The sequence below is a fragment of the Ictalurus punctatus genome, chromosome 3 (genome assembly GCF_001660625.3).
Source record: "Ictalurus punctatus breed USDA103 chromosome 3, Coco_2.0, whole genome shotgun sequence".
NCBI lineage: Eukaryota > Metazoa > Chordata > Actinopteri > Siluriformes > Ictaluridae > Ictalurus > Ictalurus punctatus.
Genome location: NC_030418.2, coordinates 21,575,422 through 21,599,655, shown reverse-complemented (window position 1 = coordinate 21,599,655; position 24,234 = coordinate 21,575,422). Strand labels below are relative to the sequence as shown.

General features: G+C 38.4%; 1 protein-coding gene across 1 annotated transcript in view; it reads right to left on the bottom strand.

The window, feature by feature from the left end:
• Positions 1-482: 482 nt before the first annotated feature.
• The window catches only part of ccdc85a (coiled-coil domain containing 85A), a 25,294-nt gene continuing 1,542 nt past the window's right edge, over positions 483-24,234 (bottom strand). Inside the window, exons 2-4 of the mRNA XM_017463034.3 lie at positions 22,919-23,897; positions 2,069-2,126; positions 483-1,884 (exon numbers count right to left, since the gene is read on the bottom strand). Of these exons, the coding sequence (XP_017318523.1) occupies positions 1,869-1,884; positions 2,069-2,126; positions 22,919-23,897 (1,053 nt within the window). The 3' untranslated portion in view covers positions 483-1,868. The remainder of the gene's footprint in view (positions 1,885-2,068; positions 2,127-22,918; positions 23,898-24,234) is intronic.

Sequence of the window (24,234 nt, the reverse complement as noted above, 5' to 3'; positions counted from 1 at the left end):
TCACCACAAACCCATAGTAAAGTCTCTATTAGGCTACTCTGTTGGCTTACCACATGAAACTGATGAAATGATAAAAAGCACAATGCCCACACAACAAATAATGTATATAATGTCTCCTCATGAATGGCATAACTCATTTATTCATCTTTAGTAACCTCTTTATCCTGATTTGGTTGGGCATGAAGTGGGAACACACATTGGATTGAACTCCAATCCATCACAGGGCACCATGAACCAACATTTACGCATTCATTCACACCTAGGGGCAATTTAGCAGTGCCAGTCCACCTGCTGACATGTTTTTGAAAGGTGGGAGGAAACTGGAGACCCTAGAAGAAACCCACAGAGAGAACTTGTGAAAGTAGCCCAAGCTCAGTATAAAACTGGGATCCTGGAGCTGTAAGGCAGCAATGCTACCTACTGCACTGCAAAATTTAATAATAAATAATAATAAATAACAAATGAGAGTCACCCAAGTAAAAGTGATTTACATAAAGAAGACACTTTTTATTATATACATACAGATCTCTCAGTATAATAACCATATATATTTATATAATACCAGTACGTCAAAAATAATAATCATCATATTTAAAAAACTAAGCAGATAAACTACTCTTTTTTACTTTTTAAAAACATAAAAGTTTTATATATTAATATTGGTTCTGTCTCATATAATTTGTCAACAAAAATAAAAAAGATCACAGGTCAAAGAGGTTACAAAGTAGCATGTACTGTATGTAATACTGATTTATACTGGAGGATCAATGGTTGGCACACAGGACTTGTGATCTAGGCCTAATAAATAAAGGGCTACCAAAAATTACTTACGCAAGTATACAACTGTGTGCTGTCCAGTTCTCCCACATGAAGCATTATTCCCATATAAAATATAATGTGCATATGTTTTGTGTGTGTTTATACGTGTGTTTATGTGTGTGCATTTGTTCTATTGTCTATCAGAGCAGAAGTTCACAGAAACACCTGGGCAGAAGCAAGGCATGATGGTACTTGTTATGGGAAGAGTGGGAGACTGTCTTTTTTGTTGTTGTTTTTTTTTTTTTTTTTTTTTTAATTGCGAATGTTTGCTATGTCTGAAATATTTGCCCCTCTGGAATGGTCCATTTATATTGACTTGGAGGGGAGGGAGCATTTTAAGATTTGCTTTGTGCTTCCAAAAAAGCATATTATTTATTCTGCACTTCATCTACCACATGGTTCATCAGCACTGGTTGATGAGAGATAAGAGTAATGTTTTGTTTGTACCATCTCCACTTTTATTAATGTGACTTATATTGTTGTAATAATGAACTTATGGTTGCCACAAAGCTCATAACAGAAGCAAGGCAGTGATTGCTATGATAATACTTTTTTGTTTTTAATTTCCTGTGATACACAGCAAGTCCAATTAAATTAACTAGTGGATCCAATTAGAAATACTTTACTGTTCATATGAAGATGTGTATGGTATCTGTAAACAGGAAGGATGTTAGCCTCTGAATCCCATTTCACTCGTTTACGCTCATTTTCAAATATTTTCATTTCAAGGAGGTAGGTCTATTTTGTTGGCAACATAGGGAGCATTTTTCATCTCCCATTACAGAATTCTTGTTAGGGGGTTCTAGCTTCCTTCGTCCTAATGAAACCCCTTTTATAGATTTTTATTTTGTTGTTGTTTTAGTTTTTTGTTTTTTGTACAGAGCTCTAACAGGGGAAACAGGACACCTGAAACCAGCATGGGGTGGAAAAGACACAAGACACTGGCTGCTGCACAATATTGTGCACTCTCTCTCCCAGTGCAAAAGACTGCAGAGATCTGGGCTCCTACAAAGCCAGGCACCCAGCATCGGATCCAGTCAAGGCAACGGTCAGGAGGCATCAAAGCTGCAGAGGGAAATCAGTGCACTGTTAAGCATGGCAGGAATCCTTCTCTGTGTGTGTGTGTGTGTGTGTGTGTGTGTGTGTGTGTGTGTGTGTGTGTGTGTGTGTGTGTGTGTGTGTGTGTGTTCAGAAATGAACATTGGAACAAAATTTATCAGATTTATGACCATTTATGACAGAGTCTTACCTGTCCCAAAGCTTGACACTTCTACAGGAGGTGGTGCAGCAGCCAGCAGATAGCAGAGCTGTGTATGAAAAAATAAGTCAACAGTGCAATACTGACAAATCAACAGTACATAGTAGTAGTAGTAGTAGTAGTAGTAGTAGTAGTAGTAATAGTAGGAATAGTAGCAGTAGTAGTAGTAGTGGCAATGGCAGTAGTAAAATTGTGCACAAAACAGCCAAAAGTCCAGAATATTGCACAAAATTAACATTGTTTATTAACATAAAATTAACATATGGGGATATTTCAATTTGTATATAAGTGAATATATTCACTAAGTAAATAAATGGCTTACTGATTAAGGGTATGTATGTAAGTCTTACATTCAGGGCCTGCTGGTATAGATAGGCTAGCAGGGCTAAGCCCACCCTCTCTTTGAAGGAAATGCCTAAAAATGGCATTTATGTCATATTATTGGCCCATAACAAATCAGCTTAAAGTGGTTTATTTTTTTACTTTTGTAGAACCAAGAAAAATAGTAACAAGTAAAACTTGACAGCGATGCCTCCACCACCAAGATGTCTAATCCTTCTTGTTAATAATTTGTATGCCAGAAATAAACTATGAAATATACTTCCAACAGGAAGAAAGCTATTGAAGAAAAGTATTTCAGACATTTGACCTTGCTGTGACCTTGACCCTGTTTGGCTCGTAGATATTTACATGAATTTCAGAGTTTCTTAGTATTTGGTATCCCCTTTTATGACAGTGTGCACTCGAGCTGGAATAGACTCCAGCTTATGATCGAAATTATGATCCATTATGTGTCATGCTTTAACAGAAGAGATCAGGCATGAGGAAAATCTGAACTTTTTGAACTAAGCAGTTGCCTCTATGGTCAATATCACAAATTTGCTTACATTTAAATAGGGACATGTAAATAGTTCAGAATCTTGAATATTAAATATTCAACATATTGAACATATGGAACTTATTAAAAAAAAAAAAATTAAAAAAAAAAGATTTTCAATGTGACTTTTGGAGCCCACTGTATATATGTCTCAAATTTTTCACACATTACACACACACACACACACACACACACACACACACACACACACAGGATCTTCACAGGCTCTTCAGGTGTGACCCAGAGTGTACGGTGATGAAAAAGGTACGGTGTACCTCTTGTTTACTTCAAGTGACACTTCTGCACACTGATGATCGATCGGCCGCTCTCTCTCTCTCTCTCTCTCTCTCTCTCTCTCTCTCTCTCTCTCTCTCTCTTTCTCTCAACCTACAATACATATTCAAAATATATTCTTCCTAATCATAATTTAGTATAGATCCTAAGAGCCACATCTGAGAAAAAACTAAATAAAAATATAGTTATTCTGCATAAGATTTATTAATGATTCATGATCATGTCAAGAACCTGCTTTCACAAAGAAACCACCTCTTTTTGAAAAAGGACAGCCACCCACACATCACACACTGCCTGCAACGTCACAATCCTTTTGCTCATCCAGACCTACAGTATTAGATTTATATATAGTTCTGTACTTTTAGTATTGCAGTTAAAGCATGCACCCACAAATGGCAATGAGTTTGCATAAAACAACTTTTTATCTATGAAGTCTTATATTTTCTTTGTGAGTCTACAGAGCCATGGTGGAAATGGCCTTTCATATTCCCACTGGTCCTTTCACTGTATCTGTGTCTGATGTAAAGCCAAACTGGGAAACAATATGTGCAGTATCTGTCTTTATTAGGGCTTATATAGCAGGGTATCTCAACGCCAGTCCTGAAGTTCCACTGCCCTGCAGCTTCAAGGTATCCTAACTCCCAACACACCTGATTCAGCTCTTCAACTACAAAGTATTATTAAGTCTTTCATAAATTAGGACAGATGTGCTGGGAGCAGAGTTGTCTTGAAACTGTGCAGGGCAGTAGGTCCCCAGAACATGATATGAGAAACCTTTTTCTCCATTTCTAATTACACACAAAAACTATTCTGCATTGATTTCAGTCCCTAAAAAATGCATGAGTTAAAGCACAAACATTGAACAATCACAGTTTCTGTGAGCCCATGCTCATGATAGTCTATTTTTTATTGTTTTACATATTTTACATTGGTAATTAAAATCTACAATATGCAATATGAATAAATATTACAGATTATTCTGTTGTTCTATTTTGAAGAAGCCTCTTCAACACACAAAGCAAATTGCCATTCTTTACCAAAACGTAAAAAGTATGTGGAGGGAATGAGTTCTAGTTCGAACTGGCTAAATATTCTTTTGGGAAATGAAGAGGGTTTCCTATCTTTTATCCACTCAAAAGCCTACGAAAGCAAGTTCCACACATAAGCATAGCAAGGATATTCTGAGTGTGGCTGTGCAATGACTTTTGTGATTGGCCATAATACCTACAGGCTGTAGCCAACAGGAGCACTTTTCTATCAGTGCGCATCCTCACAGGACCACCTCAGGTAAGGTAACGGAGACTGAATGGAGCTGAAAATCTTAATAGAAACATTTACTTTAACTGATGCAAGAGCAAAAATTTGGGTGCAGTGGTGACTTGACGGTTAAGGCTCTAGGTTACTGATTGGAAGGTTGAGGGTTCAAGCCCGAGCACTGCCAAGCTGCCACTGTTGGGCTCTTGAGCAAGGCCCTTAACCCTCTCTGCTTCAGGGGAGCTGTATGAAGCTGACCCTGCGCTCTGACCCCAACTTCCTAACATGCTGGGATATGCAAAGAAAAAAGAATTCCACTGTACTCTAATGTATATGTGACCAATAAAAGACTCGTTGTCATATGGATAAATCTGGCACGTACCTGAATTGATCCAAGTTTAAGCTTTTTTCAACAGCTTTATTCATCGTAATTTATTTTCACTATCATAGCTTCCTAAGTATTATATCCACAGTTATGTTAGCCTACATGTTTATTAATTCTCTCCAAGCAGATTCCTTTGAATGAACAGTGTTTGTTTTGTGCCACACATAATTCATGAATGTTGTTCATTGACGTTTCATGTGATTGTCTTGAAATTCAAGAAAACATATTGTTTGGAGGAGACAGGAAATAAGTGTATTATATTATATAAGGGTTATATATTACAGAGGCATTTATATTTCTATGATTATATTTATATTATATTTATACTTTGGCCACTCATTCATTGCTAAGTCTTGCCAAAAATTGTGGCATCCTACTGACCATTTACACTGTTTACCATTTACAACCCTCTGCATGTTCTATTAGTTTACTTTCTTTTGGATTGTACTGTGACTACTGGTACTCTTGACTACTGACATTGCATTGGTTTGAGATTTCAACATGCATGCTTAAACTTTGTATTAAAGCACTTTACCCTTTACTTGAGTCTGGTCTGTTACCCAAGGGGTTAGTCTTTAATTCTATCAGAGAAGTTCTACTTGTAGAGTATCTCTGATGTGAGTGATACTTGAAGATACTTTAGAATCAGAAACAGAATGAGCTTCAGTTTAAAAAATGTAATCATACAAATAATTTTCTGTATATTAAAACTACAAAATGCAAAAGATACAAAATAAAAAATACAAACTATAAAATTGACAAAGAAGGGTTTTTTTTAAATAAGTACTTTCAATTTCTCAGAAACATTGCCCATCCCTGCCTAAGAACATCACTTTAAAATGATAATCCAGCAGCAAAATGTGAGCGGTAACAGAGGTCGAGTTAAGCATGTGGGGATAAATAATGGTGTTTAGTCTTGTGCTTGCCTGCAGTAGGTGCTACATGTGTTGTTAGCTCTAATGAAACACCCCTGATCTCACACTGAGTGTGCCTTATTCCAAACTTATTCCGAAGTTTCTTAGAAAACTTCACACACACCCACTTGCACACTGACATATGTAGCAGCATTATCTGTCAGAATTTGACCAGTAGAGTAATAGATTATCCATTAGCATGTAAGTCTGACATAGACCAAGCCTGTTTTTCCAGATGGAAACTGAACACTAGTAGTCTTTAATCAACTTTGTGTGTGTGTGTGTGTGTGTGTGTGTGTGTGTGTGTGTGTGTGTTATAATGTTAGAGTCCAAATCTTACACTTTTTGTTCTTTATTCCTCCTTGCTGTCTACAGTCTCTATAATGAGAAGACTCTTTCTTTTTCTCCACTGTCTCTGCTACTATAATCTGTCCTGTTCTCTCCAGGTGCTCCAGACTCCTGTTCTCATCAGCGACAGTAGAAGGCTTCCCTGCTGACCTTCACAAGGGCATCCACTGGCTCACTCAATAAACAAACACATAAGCTCTTCTAGCTGTGTGGAACTCTATCTTGGGCCTTCCCACAGGGCGAGGTGACTGAAAAAGCATGAACATTCTTGTGGAAGGGCAAGTAACCAAGCATTAACACAACACATTGTTACTTATTCCCATGGATTCCAGTGGGTCAGATATTTCTTCCTTCAAGAAAACCATGCTATCAGCTAGCACTCGCCCATTATTTCAGCAAATGTTATTTAGCAAGGCTTAGCAAACATCTGAATTTGGAACTGATAAATTGCCCCACTGGCTTCAGTTCTATTAAAAATTAGGAATATATCATGCTAATGATATGCTAATGTTAGATAAATACTACAAGTGCCACTTTTATCTAGTAATTGAATCGGTAATGCATGCAGGCTTTCAAGTCAGAATAACGCATAAAGGCAAGGCAGAGAAAAGGAGAAAATGTATAGAATGCATACATGTAAAGCCTGTTTAACTTCTCTGGCCCGCTTTGTAGCTTGTTGTGTTTAAATGGATTGATTTTCAATTAAAAAGGGGAGCAAAGAAAATAAGAAAGGCAGATCCTCTTTCGCAATGACAATACAGTATATCTAGTACATCAAAGAGCAAACACACAAACAGACTGATAATCAGAAACATATCACACACATCATTATATAACACGGAAAGGTCTGCTCAGAAGAGATCACAGGGCTTTTCGGGGCAAAGAACTAAGAAAGGATGGACACATCTGTTGTCCCACACATGCTTCTGCACGCCTCCTGCTGACATTTAAAGCTTTTATGAGAAATAGTGACATAAAACCACGCTACAGTATAGCACCAAACATGATACATTTTTTAAATCTTTCTAGTTTTGTTGTTTTTCTTGTTAACAAGCACCCCAGCAGCAACAGTCAAGGGTGCAACAACAGGTTAAATGTGTGCATGCATATTAATGTATTAAATAGCTTCAACAAAATTACAGGGGGCATTTGGCTTCAAAGTAAAAATGCTAATGGGGGGAGGAGAAGCAGCTGTTGGCCTACTTTACAGGCCAACATTAGAAGAAATGCCTGACCGCTCTCTGCAGAGTACTTAGTACCCTGCCTATGGAGGGGAAAACGGAAAACCTTAATTCTTCCCAATAACTTGTCTGTACCACCATCCTCCCTGGCTCCTCTGGCTATCCCATGCTGCCTCACTTAATGAGTTTCCTTCCACATATCTAGAAACATTCTCCAAGCAATAAAACTGAAAGAGTATCTATTTATTTCTCTTTAATAATATCTGCAATATTATTTTCCTTGCTTTTTGTTTGAGATATTTCAGTGGAACTCTCAGTACACAAATAGGTCAGTGCAATTAAGGGATTTCAAATGCCAAAATAGGACGAGAGTAAATTGAGAGTATTTTCTATGAACTCCACAGTAATGATTTATATTTCATGGTTAAGTCTTTGTTCAGAGACTTAGACTTTCTCATAAAGAGCTTTAACTGTCAAAACAGAGTAGTTTGGTGATGTATTTTCACCCGAAATTGCCCAGTATCTATAAGAGCAGAGAGGGATTTAGATGTTTTGCTGTGGAGGGAAAGTTACTACTCTCAGTTAGTTCTAAAAACAGGATCAAGACAGACACACATACACCATTAGAAGGAGGGTTGACCCAGCTTCCAGAACCTGCACCTCAAGTCTTTCTCTGCTCCATCACATTTCTTTACTCCATCTGATCAAAACCAATGTTTTTTTTTTCTGAAATAGTCGACCACATTTAAAAGATGGCATTTCATGACAAAAAGAAAGTAATTTAGAAAGCAAATAATGATTCTTTACCTCTCTCAGTGCAAGGCACACATTCCTAAAGCAATTTACAATAAAAGTCATTTGCTGTTACTGCTCGAATGACATGGCTACTCTAACTGAAGTGGATGCCACTTTTCCGTAGATGTTGAGGGCTTTTGTGAAGAGAAAATTGGCTCTTGAGGACTCTAAGCTGATCTAACCTGCTGAGAAAAGCTGGGTTACAAATGTATTCATCAATATGGAATGGTACTACACTCTGCAGATAATTGTGAAGTGTGTGTGTGTGTGTGTGTGTGTGTGTGTGTGTGTGTGTGTGTGTGTGTGTGTGTGTGTGTGTGTGTAGTTATAATAGGTAGTAGTAGTGTGTGATGTGGTGTTGGGGAAGAGGAAGTTTAACAATTTACAGAGGAAGATCGTGAGAAACAGAGGACATAACAAGTTTATGTTCCACAACATGGGCTAACATGCTTACATGAGACACCAAAATCATGTGTTTCTGCTTTTTCAGCTAAAGCAGTGGACAGACCAATCCTGAATAAAATTCACCCAGCATAAAAGCCAATTCACTGAACAAGAAACGGACAAGTGACATGACAGATGCAATTATTTCTAGTAGTGGTTACGTTCTCTTTGCGACGACTGTGTAGGTGACGTTGTGAATTCTCAAATCATGGTCTTATGAGTCAACAGAAAACAAAAACACAACACTTGAATCTCTCTGGTAATTAAGTAGCAGTCACACCAGACTTTTGCTTGCTTTTTTTTTTTTTTACTAAGACCACACTGAAAATCTGGGATTGTTTCTTTTTAATTATTATTTAAAATTAGAAATAAACAGAATGTTTTAGGATGTTGAAATAATTAAAACAAAGAAAGTAAATGTTCAGTGTCTTGAATATTTAATTTCTAGGTTCCTATTTAAATGTAAGCTAATTTGTGATATTGACCATGTTAACCGCTTTGTAAAAAAAGGTCAGATTTTCCTCATGTCTCATCTTTTCGATTGAAGCATGTGTTCAGACGACCGATGGATTTGAACTAAAATGGATCATAAGGTTTTGCACAAACTTGTGAAGTCCATGCCTGCTCGAGTGCACACTGTCATTAAAGCAAAAAGGGGACGTCCCAAATACTAAGAAACTTTTAAACTATGATTTAGCTTTTTACTCAAGCTGCTTCAGCTTTGTAAAATAACGTTCAGGTGTGTTCCAAATGTCCATTAATTTCAAGCCCTACAGATAAAACCTAGTAGAGTCTGTGCAGATTTTGGCAGACACCCTTAACCACAGCAACTTACAGTTATCTCATTTATATTATTTTGCAGTTGAGAGTTATGGGCCTTTGTTCAAAGGCCCAACAGTGGCAGTGCTGGGATTTGAACTCTTGACCTTCTGATCAGTAGTGGCACTGAGAGTGCCGAATCCTAGCCACTAGACCACCAGGGCTTTATAACAGTTTCAGATAATACAGTTTTAGGTAATACGTTCTCATGTTTCAGTACTCAAACACATTTATATTACTCGAGAACATTTTAAAAGTAGCAACTTTTTACTTTCATTTGAATGCAGCTAGATACTTCCATTTTTAAATAAGATTTTGACTCATCCATACTTTCACTTGAGTATAATTTTTTGCTCAAGTATAATTTTTCTTTTTCCTCAAATCATTTGATAAAAGGTAACTGTATTTCACTATAGTTCCAGACTGTGATTTGTTTTGTGCAGTATTGTATGGACACTCATCTGGTTGCTTAAATACAAACATTTCTGCAGACATTTCTGCAATTATCAGTTACAGTGCCCTCCATTAATATTGATACCCTTGGTAAATATGATCTTTTGTTCAAAAAATTCACAAAAATACTCTGCTCTCATGGATATCAAACAATTGCAAACAAAACACAAGTTTATCCAAAAGACTATCTTTGTTAAATATAGATGTGCAACAATTATCGGGACTCTTTTAGTCAATACTTTGTGCTACCTACCTTTCCAAAATAACAGCTCTGAGTCTTCTCCTATAATGTGTGATGAGGTTGGAGAATACATGGCAAGGGATCTGAGACCATTCCTCCATATAGAATCGCTCCAGAAATTTCAAAGTCCATGCTGGTGGACTCTCCTCTTCAGTTCACCCCACAGTTTTTTTCATAGGTTTCATGTCAGGGGAATGGGATGGCCATGGCAGGACCTTGATTTTGTGGTCAGTAAACCATTTTTGCATTGATTTTGATGTATGTTTTGGATCATTGTCCTGCTGGAAGATCCAACCACGGCCCATTTTAAGCTTTCTGGCAGAGGCAGTCAGACTTTCATTTAATATCTGTTGATATTTGATATAATCCATGATGCAATGTATCCTAACAAAAGATCCAGGTCCTTGGGCAGAAAAACAGCTCCAGAACATTAAAGAGCCACCACCATATTTAACCATGGACATGAGGTACTTTTCCATATGGCTACCTCTCTGTGTGCACCAAAACCACCTCTGCTGTTTATTGCCAAAAAGCTGTATTTTGGTTTCATCTGACTGTAGAACTTGATCCCATTTGAAGTTCCAGTAGTGTCTGGTAAACTGAAGAGCTTGAGTTTGTTTTTGGATGAGAGTAGGGGCTTTTTTCTTCCAAATAATTGTGGTGATGTAGGTGACTTTGCATTGTAGTTTTGGAGACTTACTGGTCCCAAGACGGAACTGTACAGCTTTTCTTTTGGTCACCCAAACCATCCTCTTCACAGTGTGTTGAGACAATATAGACACACATCCAATTCCAAGTCGATTCATAACATTTCCAGTTGACTGAAACTTCGTAATTATTGTCCTGATATTGGAAATAGCTACTTTGTGAAGCTCAACAACCTTTTGCTGCACATCACAGCTATATTCCTTGGTCTCACCCATTGTTATGAATGACTATGGTAATTTGGCCTGTGTTACCTCATGTTTATACCCTTGTAATATAGGAAGTCATGGTTGAACAATTTCCTGTTCTTAGTCACCCAGGTGTACTAAACAATGTAAAATATCAGTGGGAACATACTTCAAATATATTGTTCTCATATGAATTCATAGGGGTGCCAATAATTGTTACACACCTATACTTAACAAAGATTTGTTTTGACAAACCTGCATTGTGTTTGAAGTTGTTTGACATCCATGAGAGCAGATAATTTTTGTGAATTTTTTAAACAAAAGACCAAAAGGTTAAACAATTTTAGACATTTTTTCACAGCATTCTTTGCTCCTATTTATCAAGGGTGCCAATATTAGTGGAGGGCACTGTACATGTATACAATACATGTGTTATCAGTAATGCTGTTAGGATGGAGATATTCCATCTACCTACTCAGATTTCTGTTGGTACCACTGCTTATAACTTACTAATATCTTACCTTTTCTATGTCCACACAGCCCTAACAAGCCTATAAAAAAACACGACGCATTGCAGATGCAGCCACACAGAATCGAGAAGAAACTCCAAGCACGAGGACAGTGAAGGATATAATATAGACTTTCACAGTCAGTCGATCTCACTGCTTTTTAGAGAGATGTTTGTGTTACTATAACTACCTTAACTACACTGTGATTGCTGCGGATTTCTGATGCTTTGAATCATTTAAGAACATTAGGGGATCATTTGGGAGACTGCTGTATTTAAAATTCAGTCTGCACATGATGAAGTCAAAGTCATGCACACAGATGATGATATAGTATAAACTGTTTATGCCGAAAGAAATGCAGATAGCCTCCTGTGTACTTCATCCTGCCACAGTGACAACTGCTCTATCTTGTGCTTGCTTCCTCTGTCCAACGCAGCTCTCATCTGCATACAAATGTCATTTAATTGCCTTGGCAATAACCTGGCTCTGCTCCTCATTTTCCTTCAGCCAAATGCCTTCTTCCTCAGCAGAGAGTGTGTTGGATGGAGGTGCTGACTCGTCCATCCAGCTGAGCTCTGCACTATGCCTCAGGACCTCTGGGCCTCTGGGTAGATTTTACAAAGGTTCCTATACACCACACCTGAGTTTAATAAGAATGGTTGTTGTTTGTTGTGCATTATTGTGCATGATGTGGTCTATTCATAAGATACGTTAATATAAGTTAATATAAGGACTCACAATGTGTTGTGGACATGTTAGGCAGTAACCATATGTAAGGAACACACACACACACAAGTGTGAGTCTCATACTGCGGTTTTGTAGAGAGTTGTGTGTGGGTGAGTTTGAGCTGAAACAGAGCAAATGAAAAACCTACAGCTTGCACATTTATTTCACATATACAGTGTGTGCATTATGCTTTTATGCACCAAAAGACATCTGCAAAATGCTTATTAAAATAATAATATCTCCGATGTACAACATTATATATGTCAATAGACATAATCTTACTTTAATTAACATTAATATTAGCCTTAAACAGGTCAATCATTTTGCTTATCCTAAATCTTATGTCCAAGCTATCTTTTTCTGCACATTGTTCTCCATTCACTGAAGACACCTTAGTTATACAGTTATAGCTGTACATGTCTGTGGTCCATTTCTAGGGGCTGTGTGATGTCCAGTTCCGTCTTAAGTGTTTACTTGTACAATACATGTGTCACTCACTGCATACGGACTGAGCCCAAAAACAGCACACAGAGCTGAGACATGAGTAGCCTTCTGTCTTTTCTGTCTATGTCCAGAAACCAAGGGCAAATCAAGAGCAAAAACAGCACTTTTTGTTGCAAAAACAGCAAATATATCTGTAACTTCACTCTTTTATCAAAGAATAGCAACAATATCTTCACCTAAACCCAAAAATCTGCAATTGCACAAAAAGGGGGGTATGCATGCCTAAAAGCACTACATTACCATTTCTAGCTGTTACTAGCTAATCTAATGTTAGCCTTAGCCTCAGACCCATGGCACCCGGAGCGGCAGACTTTTGCACACTTTTTTGGGCACAACCTTCAGAATGTTCAGAAGGCTGCAACCTGATTGGCTGTCCACACATCTGTATATGAATACCATCACAGTGAGTATTTTTCAAGTAAGATACTTAGGAAACTGTCTGTAGTTGGTCTTGCTATTCCAAAAGGCCTCTTTCTGTGAAAGCAGGTGATCTTGGCTTTAGGGACTTAATAATAACTCTTTAGCCTTAACTATGTAGTTTTAGTAGTTCACAGACAAGCTGGCTAATGTACATGCAAGCTAAAAAGATTTTGATTTGATATAGTAACAAGGAACACATTTGTATGTCTTATCATGTCCAGAGAAGATACACTATATGGCTTAAAGTATGTGGACACCTGACCATCACACCCATATGTGGTTCATCCCCCAAACTATTGCCACCAATTTGAAAGCACACAATTGTGTAGAATGTCTCTGTATGCTGTAGTATTACAATTTCCCTTCACTGGAACCAAAGGGGCCAAACATGTTCCAGCATGACAATGCCCATGTGTAGAAAGTGAGGTCCATAAAGACATGGTCTGCCAAGGCTGGTGTTGAAGAAAAAGGCCCTGAGTAGCCTACACAGAGCCCTGACCTCAACCTCACTGAACACCTTCGGTATGAAATGAAACGCTGACTGCGTCCCAGGCCTCCTCGACCCAACTTCACTAATGCTCTTTTGGCTTAATGAGCAAAAACCCCCACAGCAATGTTCCAAAATCTAGTGGAAAGACTTCCCAGAAGACGGAAGGTTTTTATAAAAGCAATGGGGGGCTAAATCTGGAATGGGATATTCAAAAAGCACATATGGTTGTGATGGTTTGGTTTCCACAAACTTTGTGCCATATAGTGTATCATTAGGCATGACAGATTAGCCATATTAGCCACACACACACACACCCTCTAATAACACAACCACAATCAGAGGTCTACGCTCACAATCCCACCTAAGAGTTATGGAGAATATCACAACAAGAGATTAAAGTCATCAATCTCTACAACATCCCTTCAAGGGAGGAAACAGAATGGCATTGGATATAGCTACAATTCCACGCATACAGAATAGTAATGCATACAGTACACATGCCACAGCAGAAAACACTAATGTATGATTGATAACTCATCAGTGTGCTAGCCAGCATATGTATAGCTGGTTTAAATTGACAAGTACATGGCCCAGTGTGAAAACACAGTATTCCCTATTTAATACTCCCATGCAGACTGCATCACTCTAGACTTGAACTGGACAATCCCCATGTTCTCAGTATATTTGTCAGACATGATAGCTTTCTTTGCACAAGCTGCTTCGCTCATTTCATCTGTCTACCCATGCATATAGTTTCAGTATGTGTTTCTTTCTTTTAAGTAATTACTTGACTTTCTCGGTTCTGTCTTAGTGGTTTTCTGAGGTGAATGAGGCAATGTACAGTACATCCGAGGTGTCTCACTGCTAGTGATTTTGAGTGGGTGAATACATTTGTCAGCAGTAAAAGAGCTGAGTATGCTGGAAGTTTGGCCTTTTTTTTCACATGGATGCAATACCATCTCCCACACACAGGTAATGTAAGCTCTACCTCATAAACTGCCTTGTGTATAGAAAAAGATTTTTAATGACTTTTATGACAAATATCAGTGTATATGTATAATGCCTGTTCATGTAGAATAAGTGGCCTTAATAGATGAAAAAATTAAAGAATGTGTTAAAAAAAAATTAAGTGAGCAGACTGTTTCAGCCACATGACCTATTTTTGTACTTTTATGCCAACATGGTATATGATTTAATTTAGCCCCTAGTGTAAGAGGATGTAAGAACAGATTAAGTAAGAGATGAGCAGCTGGTTTGACCATGGCCCTTCTTGCTGTGTTGCTGCACTGACTGATCACAATCCACGCCCACACCCAGCAGGTACTCAGGGGTTCTGGGTAAAGATCTGACCAACAACTCATCTCTCCCTCGCTCATCCATCAGCCATACCTGTGATCCTCTCAATATGAACTCTTAATATCAACCATAAAAGCTCCATGGCCACATTCTGGCTGTATGAAAAACACAGGCCTTCTACTGACACACTGGGACATCTTTCATGGAAAGTGCAAGATGTATTCTATAAGCAGCAATCAAAACAGATGAAGTGGATTATTTAAATAGACCATTAGGAGGCAAGGAAAAGACTAAGAGTTACCAATATTAGCAGTTAAACAAGTAACATACATAAGCACAAAAAAAGGCTTGTGTCAATACTAGACAGTGACTACACTACACTACATAATTATGTGACAATCATAGATTGGATGTATTCATGCAAATAATTTAGCATCTGTACTTCGATAGCTTAATTCGCCAATTTTATAATGGAAGGTTGCTTTTTGTCATTGTATGAAAATATACTGTCCGTAATCACCTGGATATTATCAGTGTTATTATCAGTGTTTAATTAATAACACTGATATTAATTAAAACACTGTTACTAATTAATTTACTAAATCAAGTCTTAATATGTGAACAAACAAAAAGTGACCTGGCTTGGTCTCTTTAGCTAACCAGTACCATTACATTTACCTGACAGAAATGTGTTATTTAAATCACTTATATGAAATGTAAAACAATCTCCTTCTATGGTATGTCAATATCTACAGGTAAGGAGTTCTGTCACTTGTCACTTCTTCATTAAAGCCAAATGATTCACTTTTCATTTAACAAAGTAACATTAAAAACCACATTCATCTGTAATTAACTGAATATATACAGATTTGATATTATACCATACAGTGAAGAAACATACAGTTCTAACAGTGTGAATATTAATTGTGCAACCCTTACACTTCATTAAAGCCTGATGATTGTTAATAGCATCTTTCAATGATATTTATTGTTCATAGTGGAAAGTGACATGCAGAACTACATTCATATTGTAGGGCTGTCAAATCCCTTAATTACATTTACATTTAAATTACTTAAAAGTTTTATTATACAAATGGAATATTAATTAGCCTATAATTTCACACCGCTACAAACCGAACAAACATTCAAAGTAGTTCTACACTTTGCATTTACATGGACTAAAGGTAAAAATCACAGAGGTAACATGATAATTGTTTTAATATATTTTTTGTTGATATATTTTAATACAGTTTTTTTATTTTTTCCTACAGCAACATTTTTACCTACAGTAACATTTGTATTTATGATATTTGATCAAAACGCTTAAAAATATTTGCCACCAATCTTTTATGCAGGAATATATTTATATTTTCTATTGAGGGCCCTTCCAATAAACAGTACAATTAGGCAAAATCCCTACATCCTCTGTATATATGGCATTATATAATGGTGTTCTAGAGCCTACATAGTGTACCATATTCCCAAAAATATAGTGTTTGAGATTCAGCTACAAAAAATGATTTATTCCAATTAGTGCTTGCTGGAAATAGTTAGATACTTACATGAAATATCACAGTTAGGACCCATTTGTTTGTTTTCAAATTTGTATTCAAACAGGACAAGTTTTGTTTTTTAGTTTTAAATTGAATTATAAAATAGTGACTTAAAATATAAATCATTCCATTAATGGCATACATATGTTCAGACCCATTAGCAATGGTTGTTATTATAAATTTTAAATTAAAATTGTTAGTCATTTCACAATATAGTATTATAACATATCTGAAAATAAATGTTTCTTTATATGCCACTCTGATATGTACTTCTTTTGTTTTCTTAATTTTCTCATGATTTCTACATAACAAAAGTTGATTTTTCATGCTCTTGATGTAACAAAAAGCTGTTTTCTCATGACAATTTTATCATGAGAAAATCTCACGCCTTGTGAATGGGACTGGTGTTGCATGCATGTTGGCGTCTTCGCCATCACCATCATAAATTTAATAATTGCCCATTGCAGAGATGGACTTTATCTTGTTGTAGACCTGACAGCCTCCTTCTCAAGTGTCGGACACTAATGTGGAAGTTATCAGTCAACAGACAATAGAGCTATTTCAGCTTCAGTGAAGCCTGATCAAAGTAAAAACAAATTTGTTCATCCATGATGCTGCTGGATTGCACTAAGATTTTGCTGCCTCCAAAACAATAAAAACGACATGTTAGTATATCGTGATCACAGGAAAATTAAGTCAAGATCACGAGAAAACAACTATTTGTTATGTGGAGGTCACAAGAAAGAAATACAATAATAATGCATGGCTTTTTAGATAGATAGCAGCATATTTACTGTCCATATAATAATCAATGGCTTTAGTGAATACAACCTTGCACAAGTAAGGTGATGGGACTCAAGGCATCTTGAAGGCATGAGGGTGTTAGACAGACTGCCTTTATATAGTGTTATGTCATAAAAGTTATACCTATAGTATTCAAGATAACTTGTTTCTTATGATGAGGCAAGTAAGGCCTTGAATCAAATGCTTACTCCTGAGCTAATGAATAATCAATGATCACTGAAGCATGCATCCATTTTTTATGTTTCTTTTATAAGGCTCTCCATACTGCATGCAGACATTTTGTATGTACTACATCCAACATACATGCTGCAAACCTGGAAGCAGGCAACAGTGAACATCACCATAAATAGTTTTGAATTTTAATTACAAAAGTAAGCATCTTAAAATTTAAATATGAAAATACATGCAAGATCAGTCAGCGCCATGGGTCACAAGAGCATGTGAGATTTATATTGACAGAAGAGAACAATTCTTCTGATAACTGATCCATAACTATACAATGCACCCAGCAAGGACTTCAGCATCTGTATTAAAGGGATGGACAACAACTAAGACCAGTCTGATCTGATGCAAAGTGAAAGGTAGAAATGCAATTAAGTTTACATTTAAACCAAGCACTGTCAGGTCATTTGACTGATAGACAGTTTAGGATTTGTGAGAAGAAGACCCTAAGGAACACATACCAAGTCCTATATGAAGCCAGTTCTGGTATGTACAGTTATATTTAGCCGGAGTGTGGTCAAGGTCACAGTAGTGTCCTCTGTGAGCGAGAGAAATGCGGCTCAGTCTCTGGCTCTCCCTGGGGCTCAGAGAACAGTGTAAGGGAGATTGGTCGGAGAGATGATCTCGGCAGACCTAACACTGACTCTGACCAAGAGGTTACAGTGATTAAACAATAAAATGTTGATAAAAATACCTTTGCATGGGTGGCAAATATGATTTCAATTTTGAATTTGAAACATGATTTCAAAATCACCTGCAAAACCAATATCAGTGGTTTATATTTTAATATGTAACTTAAATTCTAACACAATCACAAACACTAGGGCTGACATACCCAGAAAACTGCAACAGCACTGAAACTAGGGAAAGGCCTACAACTGGGGTCATGATAAATTCTGAATAAATAATAAGTAAGCCATGATTGCCTGTTTGGGCTTGGCTTCATTCTTCTGCTGCATAATGCATACTGTATGAACTAGTGCTGAAATAAAGATGTGCAATGTAATGTGCGATGGTCAGGTGTCCACAAACCTTGGGCCAATGGTGTATATTGAATATTATACAACAGTTAGTTCCGGTCCACTAAGTTGATTGGTTGAGCGGCATTCCAAGAGTGCCTATATTTCCTATAACTGCACTGGAACGTTTTACTGTGTATCACCACCTCTTCTGTGTTCCATGTAAAATTCCACTTCCTAGTTTAAAATGGTTGCTACAGTAGTATTAGTAACATCAACATCATCAGCGGACATGTCCAACTATACCTTTCAGGAACATCATTTTTGGTTTAAAATCATTTTTGTCAGTTAAAGATGAAAAGAAAAAGGGACACCAGTTTTACCGAAAGTACCTTTAAAGGAAATGTACAAATCAATGTGAGCTAGCTAGTGAGCTAGCCATCATGCTATAAAGTGACCGTGGCACCTTAAGGATCTGTTTCTGCTTGCAGAGCAAAAATAAACAGAACATTCGGTCACACTGTGTCCTACGTGTCACTTACTCAATATTAATTTCTTGTTTATAGAACTTTTGTATTAATGAAATGTCGCACTTGCAATTGTACAGTTGTACTGAATATCAGCATAGCTGCAATTACCTACAGCACTCACCCTGCGGTGAATCACAGCAGTGCTGATATTTACTATAACCATGCTCTTGCTCGTGTGATAATGCAGTGAAATGTTGGTGGTGCAAAACAAAAGCCCAGCTGAAAACCTTACATGCTCAATACAGCAGCAAAAGAAGAAATCTCTCCAACCCCTTTTGTTTTAATAATCCTTCTTGACTAGCTATGGACACATGGTAATTTGCTCCTCACTCTTGTTTGAAACTCCATTAGACCAAAAAAAAAGATACACAATTGTTATTGTAGATTACTATGCTATCTCTGGTGGAACCAGCTCAGAAACTGTTTATACGTGACTGACTTGCCTCACTGGGGAGCATCTTCTGAAAATGTACTTCTGAGAAAGCTTAAGATTAAAGAAGTGAGAGATTGTTGGGTGAGAACCTAAGAAAGTCAGTGTCACTGGGGAACAGCTTAATAGGAGTCGTAAATTTACTAACATTTAGAAGAGGAAGGCTGAAAATCCAGATGAGACAGAAAGAAAACTAGCGCAAATACATTTTAAATGGGAATGTTTTTCTTCAGCACATGGTTTGCATAAACTTCTTGGCTAAGGTAGCAACACATCTGCACATGCTCAGATCAGACATTTTCCTATCAACCCTGAGTTTCAGTTATAGCAGGAAAGCTTTTTAAAACTGTTTTCTAATCTATTCCTTGTAGTATGGACAAGGCAGTATAAAGCCTCTCAACTTCTATATTCAATATGTCATGTTTTTACATTTATGTTCAGATCCCTCTGGACACAGTCAAAACCAACTTCCATCATAGTGAGAACCCTCTCATTAGACATTAGACATATCTGTCACTGCAGAGCATCTGGGAATGCCTTCCAGCTAAATACAATCAGGTGTTAATTAACTGCTGTTATTTGTCTCTGAAATGCAACGTAAGGTAAACAGCACTGCTTCAGGAAGTGTCCCACGGCCTTGGCTAGCTCCACAAATCAGCACTTTCCCTGCTCAGAAAATCATTAGCGGCCTCCTGCTGGAGAGAATGCCTGCCACACACCAACAGAAGCAGCTGATATTTTTTTCTTTGCACACATTCATTATCCCATTTACAAAGAGACAAAGGCAAATCAAGATACAGGCAGAGGCTTTAGATCATTCAATGGCACCAGACAGGAAGCTGCATTATACCTTAATGTGATTTTGTCAGCAATGTGTAGTCACATTACCATGCATATGGTATAAAGTGGTATGAATTACATTTCAGTCATGTAGAACTACTGACTGTTCTGATGATGTTTCAAATGATATATTGCACTTTTTGCATTCCAATGGTATCAAGTTTTATCGGCATTTTTCAACCCTATGTCTGCTTATGTACAAGAGCATAAGGAAACATTTGTTCTCTATTCACTTACAACTTTTTCTTCTGAAACAACCAGCTTCTGGAGTTCAAAAACCTGGTTAAATATAGCATAGGACAACTAATATAGCCTGCAACAATGGTTGTCTGCAGCAATGATGAGTGAAAACAGGGGCATAGGAGCGATTTTAAACCTGGGGCGATGCTGAAATGCTAGGGGGGTTCAGGGGCATGCTCCCCTGAAAAGATTTTATTTTTAAATAAAGCCCTTAAATGCTCATTTCTAATGACTTTTCATTGGTTAAATATTTGTAAAACACACAGACAGACGTAAAGGGTGACCAATAGCATTGATTTATGAAAAAAAATTTAAATGACGAAATATGGAGATATGAGTTCTGATGTATGTCACTGAATGAAGCTCAATTGATTCATTTATATTACTCCAAACAGAGAATTGTTCATTTAAAGCCCAGCTACTTTAATCATTAAGAACAGCTGTTAGTTAATGTAGCTAGCCACAGTACATGTTGAGACATGGGTGCCATCCTGTGAGGATTGCTGTTTCTGTTGGTGAGTTCAAGCCTAGAGTATGAGTTGGAGGCTATTTTGCTATAGAAAAAAACATTCCATTTTCCAGGTTTCTCACTGGATGACAGTGTGACCTACTATGGCAGTTTTTGATGCAGTAGCACTGCCTTACCATGGCAACATTTTTCAGAATAACGAGAGAAAATGAAAACACAGTCTCCAACTCATAGCTCCAACTCACCAACAGTGGAAGGGCTCCTCACACGATGGCATCCCCGTCCCAAACATCCAACAGGGTGTAACATGAATTAGCTGTTTAACTGGTAGCTACCCATACAAATTACAAGCTCGTCCTCCTCAGTCTTTTCTACTCTTATGACCTGCTGTTCATCCTCCTCTGTCCTCTTCCTCTTAAAATATTGTATTATGCTCATGACCTTGCTGTGTGAACATTTTGACTAAAGTTACCATTAAATCGTTTATGGACATGTAGCAATGGCACATACACACAATTTTGGTGTACTAGCTAGCTTGCAAACCTGCATATTTGACAGTTTCATAGGCTAAATAATTATTTCGACAACAAAATTGTCAATCAAAAAAAGCAATGTCATGGGCTGAAAAAGCTATGATACCCTACCTCAAATACAAAGTGGTAAATCTTTCATCTATACATTAGTGTGCTCAGGAGCGTCTGAATGCTGTGTCGTAACCGCCCTCACCTCAAGATGCGAGGTTTTTTTTCCATGGATGGTCACGGAATGATGGATGGATGGTCATGTCAAATGAATCCATTCCTCTTTCATTGCATAAGAGTAGCCACCTCTCTGAAAATCCATACCAGGTTTTGCTTGTTACCTTGCAGTGACAGACACTTTGCTCTTGTCAAGCTTGCCAAACGGTTCAGCGAGCCCTAGCTACTCAAGTTTGACCTGTGCTTATTATAGCGGAAGTTGTTTTTTTTTTTTTTTATTGAATCATGTTTCTAAAAGTTGCAGAATGGATTCATCTGGAGACTGTCCAACTCAGAAATCCTCTGAGACAGGCATGCAATGTAAAATAAAATTTGAGATTAGGAAAAAGTGTGTGGGGGGGGGGGGGGGGGGGGGGGACACGGGGTTTTGAAATGTAGGGGGACATGTCCCCCCATCTATAATGGCTCCTACGGCCCATGAGTGAAGGTGAGTGGACCTTGTTATGTTTTACCTCTTTAGTGTGTCTGTTTTGGAGATCCACATATTAATGGATATAGGTTTGTGCAGCAAAGCTTAACTATGAAAATTTAATGTGAGATGTGTGTACCTCACATTCTGTTTGAAAATATTCATTATTAACTAGAGACATTCCCATAATGGGAGCTTGAGTCTCTTGAGGTACGTTTGTATGAAAATAAAGCAGGACTAGAGAAAGAAAAGAGGGTGGAGGGATGACCCTGTTTCTCATCACTGCAACTGCTGAAGTACTATTTCTGCTACAGTCTTCGATTTGCCACGCCACTCACCTGAAGACATATGGCAAAAACAGTGGTGTCCACTCCTGGTCCTGCTGGGTTGTATTGTCCTCAGGTTTTTGTTGTGCCTCTGTACTTTATGGTGTGTAATTGCTTACAGTTCCCTCTGTTGAGCTCCAGTGAATAAAAAGGCTTCCAAGAAATAATAGCACAGGTAGCAGCTAAAGCCTGTTCAAATCATGGCCCTGGAGAACCATGACTGGACACCACCGACCTTTACCAGCCCTGCTCTACCTCCTCAAGGCCCCAGTGTGAGCTGAGTGAGCAAAAACTAAATGCAAAAACTAAATGCAGACCATTGCATAATGTATAAGATGACTTAGCGCCTGGCTATAGGGCATTATATTTTGAAACTGATTCCCTCCATGGTGACCATGTAATGTACTGAAACGTGCCTCCATGTGTGGGTGCTACAGCAGGCTCCAGTCAGACCCACCATTCATACCACTGTAGATGCTCCGGTGATGCGGGGACAGCTCCTCTGCTCCTGACCTCCTTTGTGCCACATCCCGCCCAGGGCTGCCAAACTTGCCATGATCTGGACTGCCACTATACTGGTGCCTTAGCATCTCAGGGCTCCCTGCAATCACACGACCCTTCTGCAGATGTTCGGGAGTGCCTGACAGTATCTGTTTAGGCTCTGGACTGCCACATAGACTCACAATGCTTGTCCTGTGCTTCTGAAAGAGGTCAGGGCTACCAGGAGGCTGAGAAGACACTGGCAAGTGCTTTAAAAACTGCTCTGGGCTGCCTCTTTTGCCAAGCTTTTCAGGGCTGAGACCTCGCATGCCCTTGTGGTCAGGACTAGAGAAGGAGCCACAGCGAGGCCGGCAAACTTGAGGAAAGGTATGGGCAGCATACTCCGGACTTGTGCTCCTTCTGCGGCTGAGTTGCTCTGGAACTGGCATCTCCTCCACTGCTCGGGGTTTGTGGACATGCTCAAGACTGCCTGCAGCTGGACCAGCCAGCAGCTGCTGCTTATGTGTCAGATGATCGGGGCTGTCGGTGCTGCCTGCACTGGAAGTGCTACTCCCATCCCCAACGTCCCTCAGCAGCCCTGGCCCGGGCACGCTGGCATGTGACAGGCTGCTCTGGCTGTCGATAGAGTTCCTGCAGCCTGCTGGACCTCCAGTGCTCAGTGAGCCTCCTGTGCCTCCAGAGCCCTTTTCTTCATCCAGCATGAGACACAGCTCCCTCAGTTCCAGGTTTTCTTTCAGCACCTCCTCCTGCCTCTGCTCCAGCTCCTTCAGCTTCTGCAGGTACAGGGTCACCTCCTTACGCATAATGCCTGCACTGTATCGGCCGAGGCGCTGCCACTCCCTTGACACTTTCTTCCCCTTCTGCCGGTCATCGTCCAAAAAGCAGCAAAGGTCACGTAACTCCTGGTTATCCTCTTGAAGTTTCTGATTCACCTCCTGCAATAACAAGAAACAGATTGACTAATCATCTCTATAAAATAAAGGGCAATCCCTGCATGTACCAAAGCCATTGTGAGCAACCTAACTACACTGCAACAAACAGGAGGAGTGATACATGCACTGCATACTGAACAGAGGAATTAATATTCTGCTGTTCTCCAGACCTTTCTTCTTATGTCTATAAAATAGCATTGAGTAACATAAGTACACTGTAATATGTACAGTGTACCTGCATGACTCATTGTGACTTTAAAACCAAAGTCAGCATTTATACTACAAGGACAAGAAGAGGAATTAGATGAATTCCTGCAATGCTTGTGGCAGTGGTAGCTCA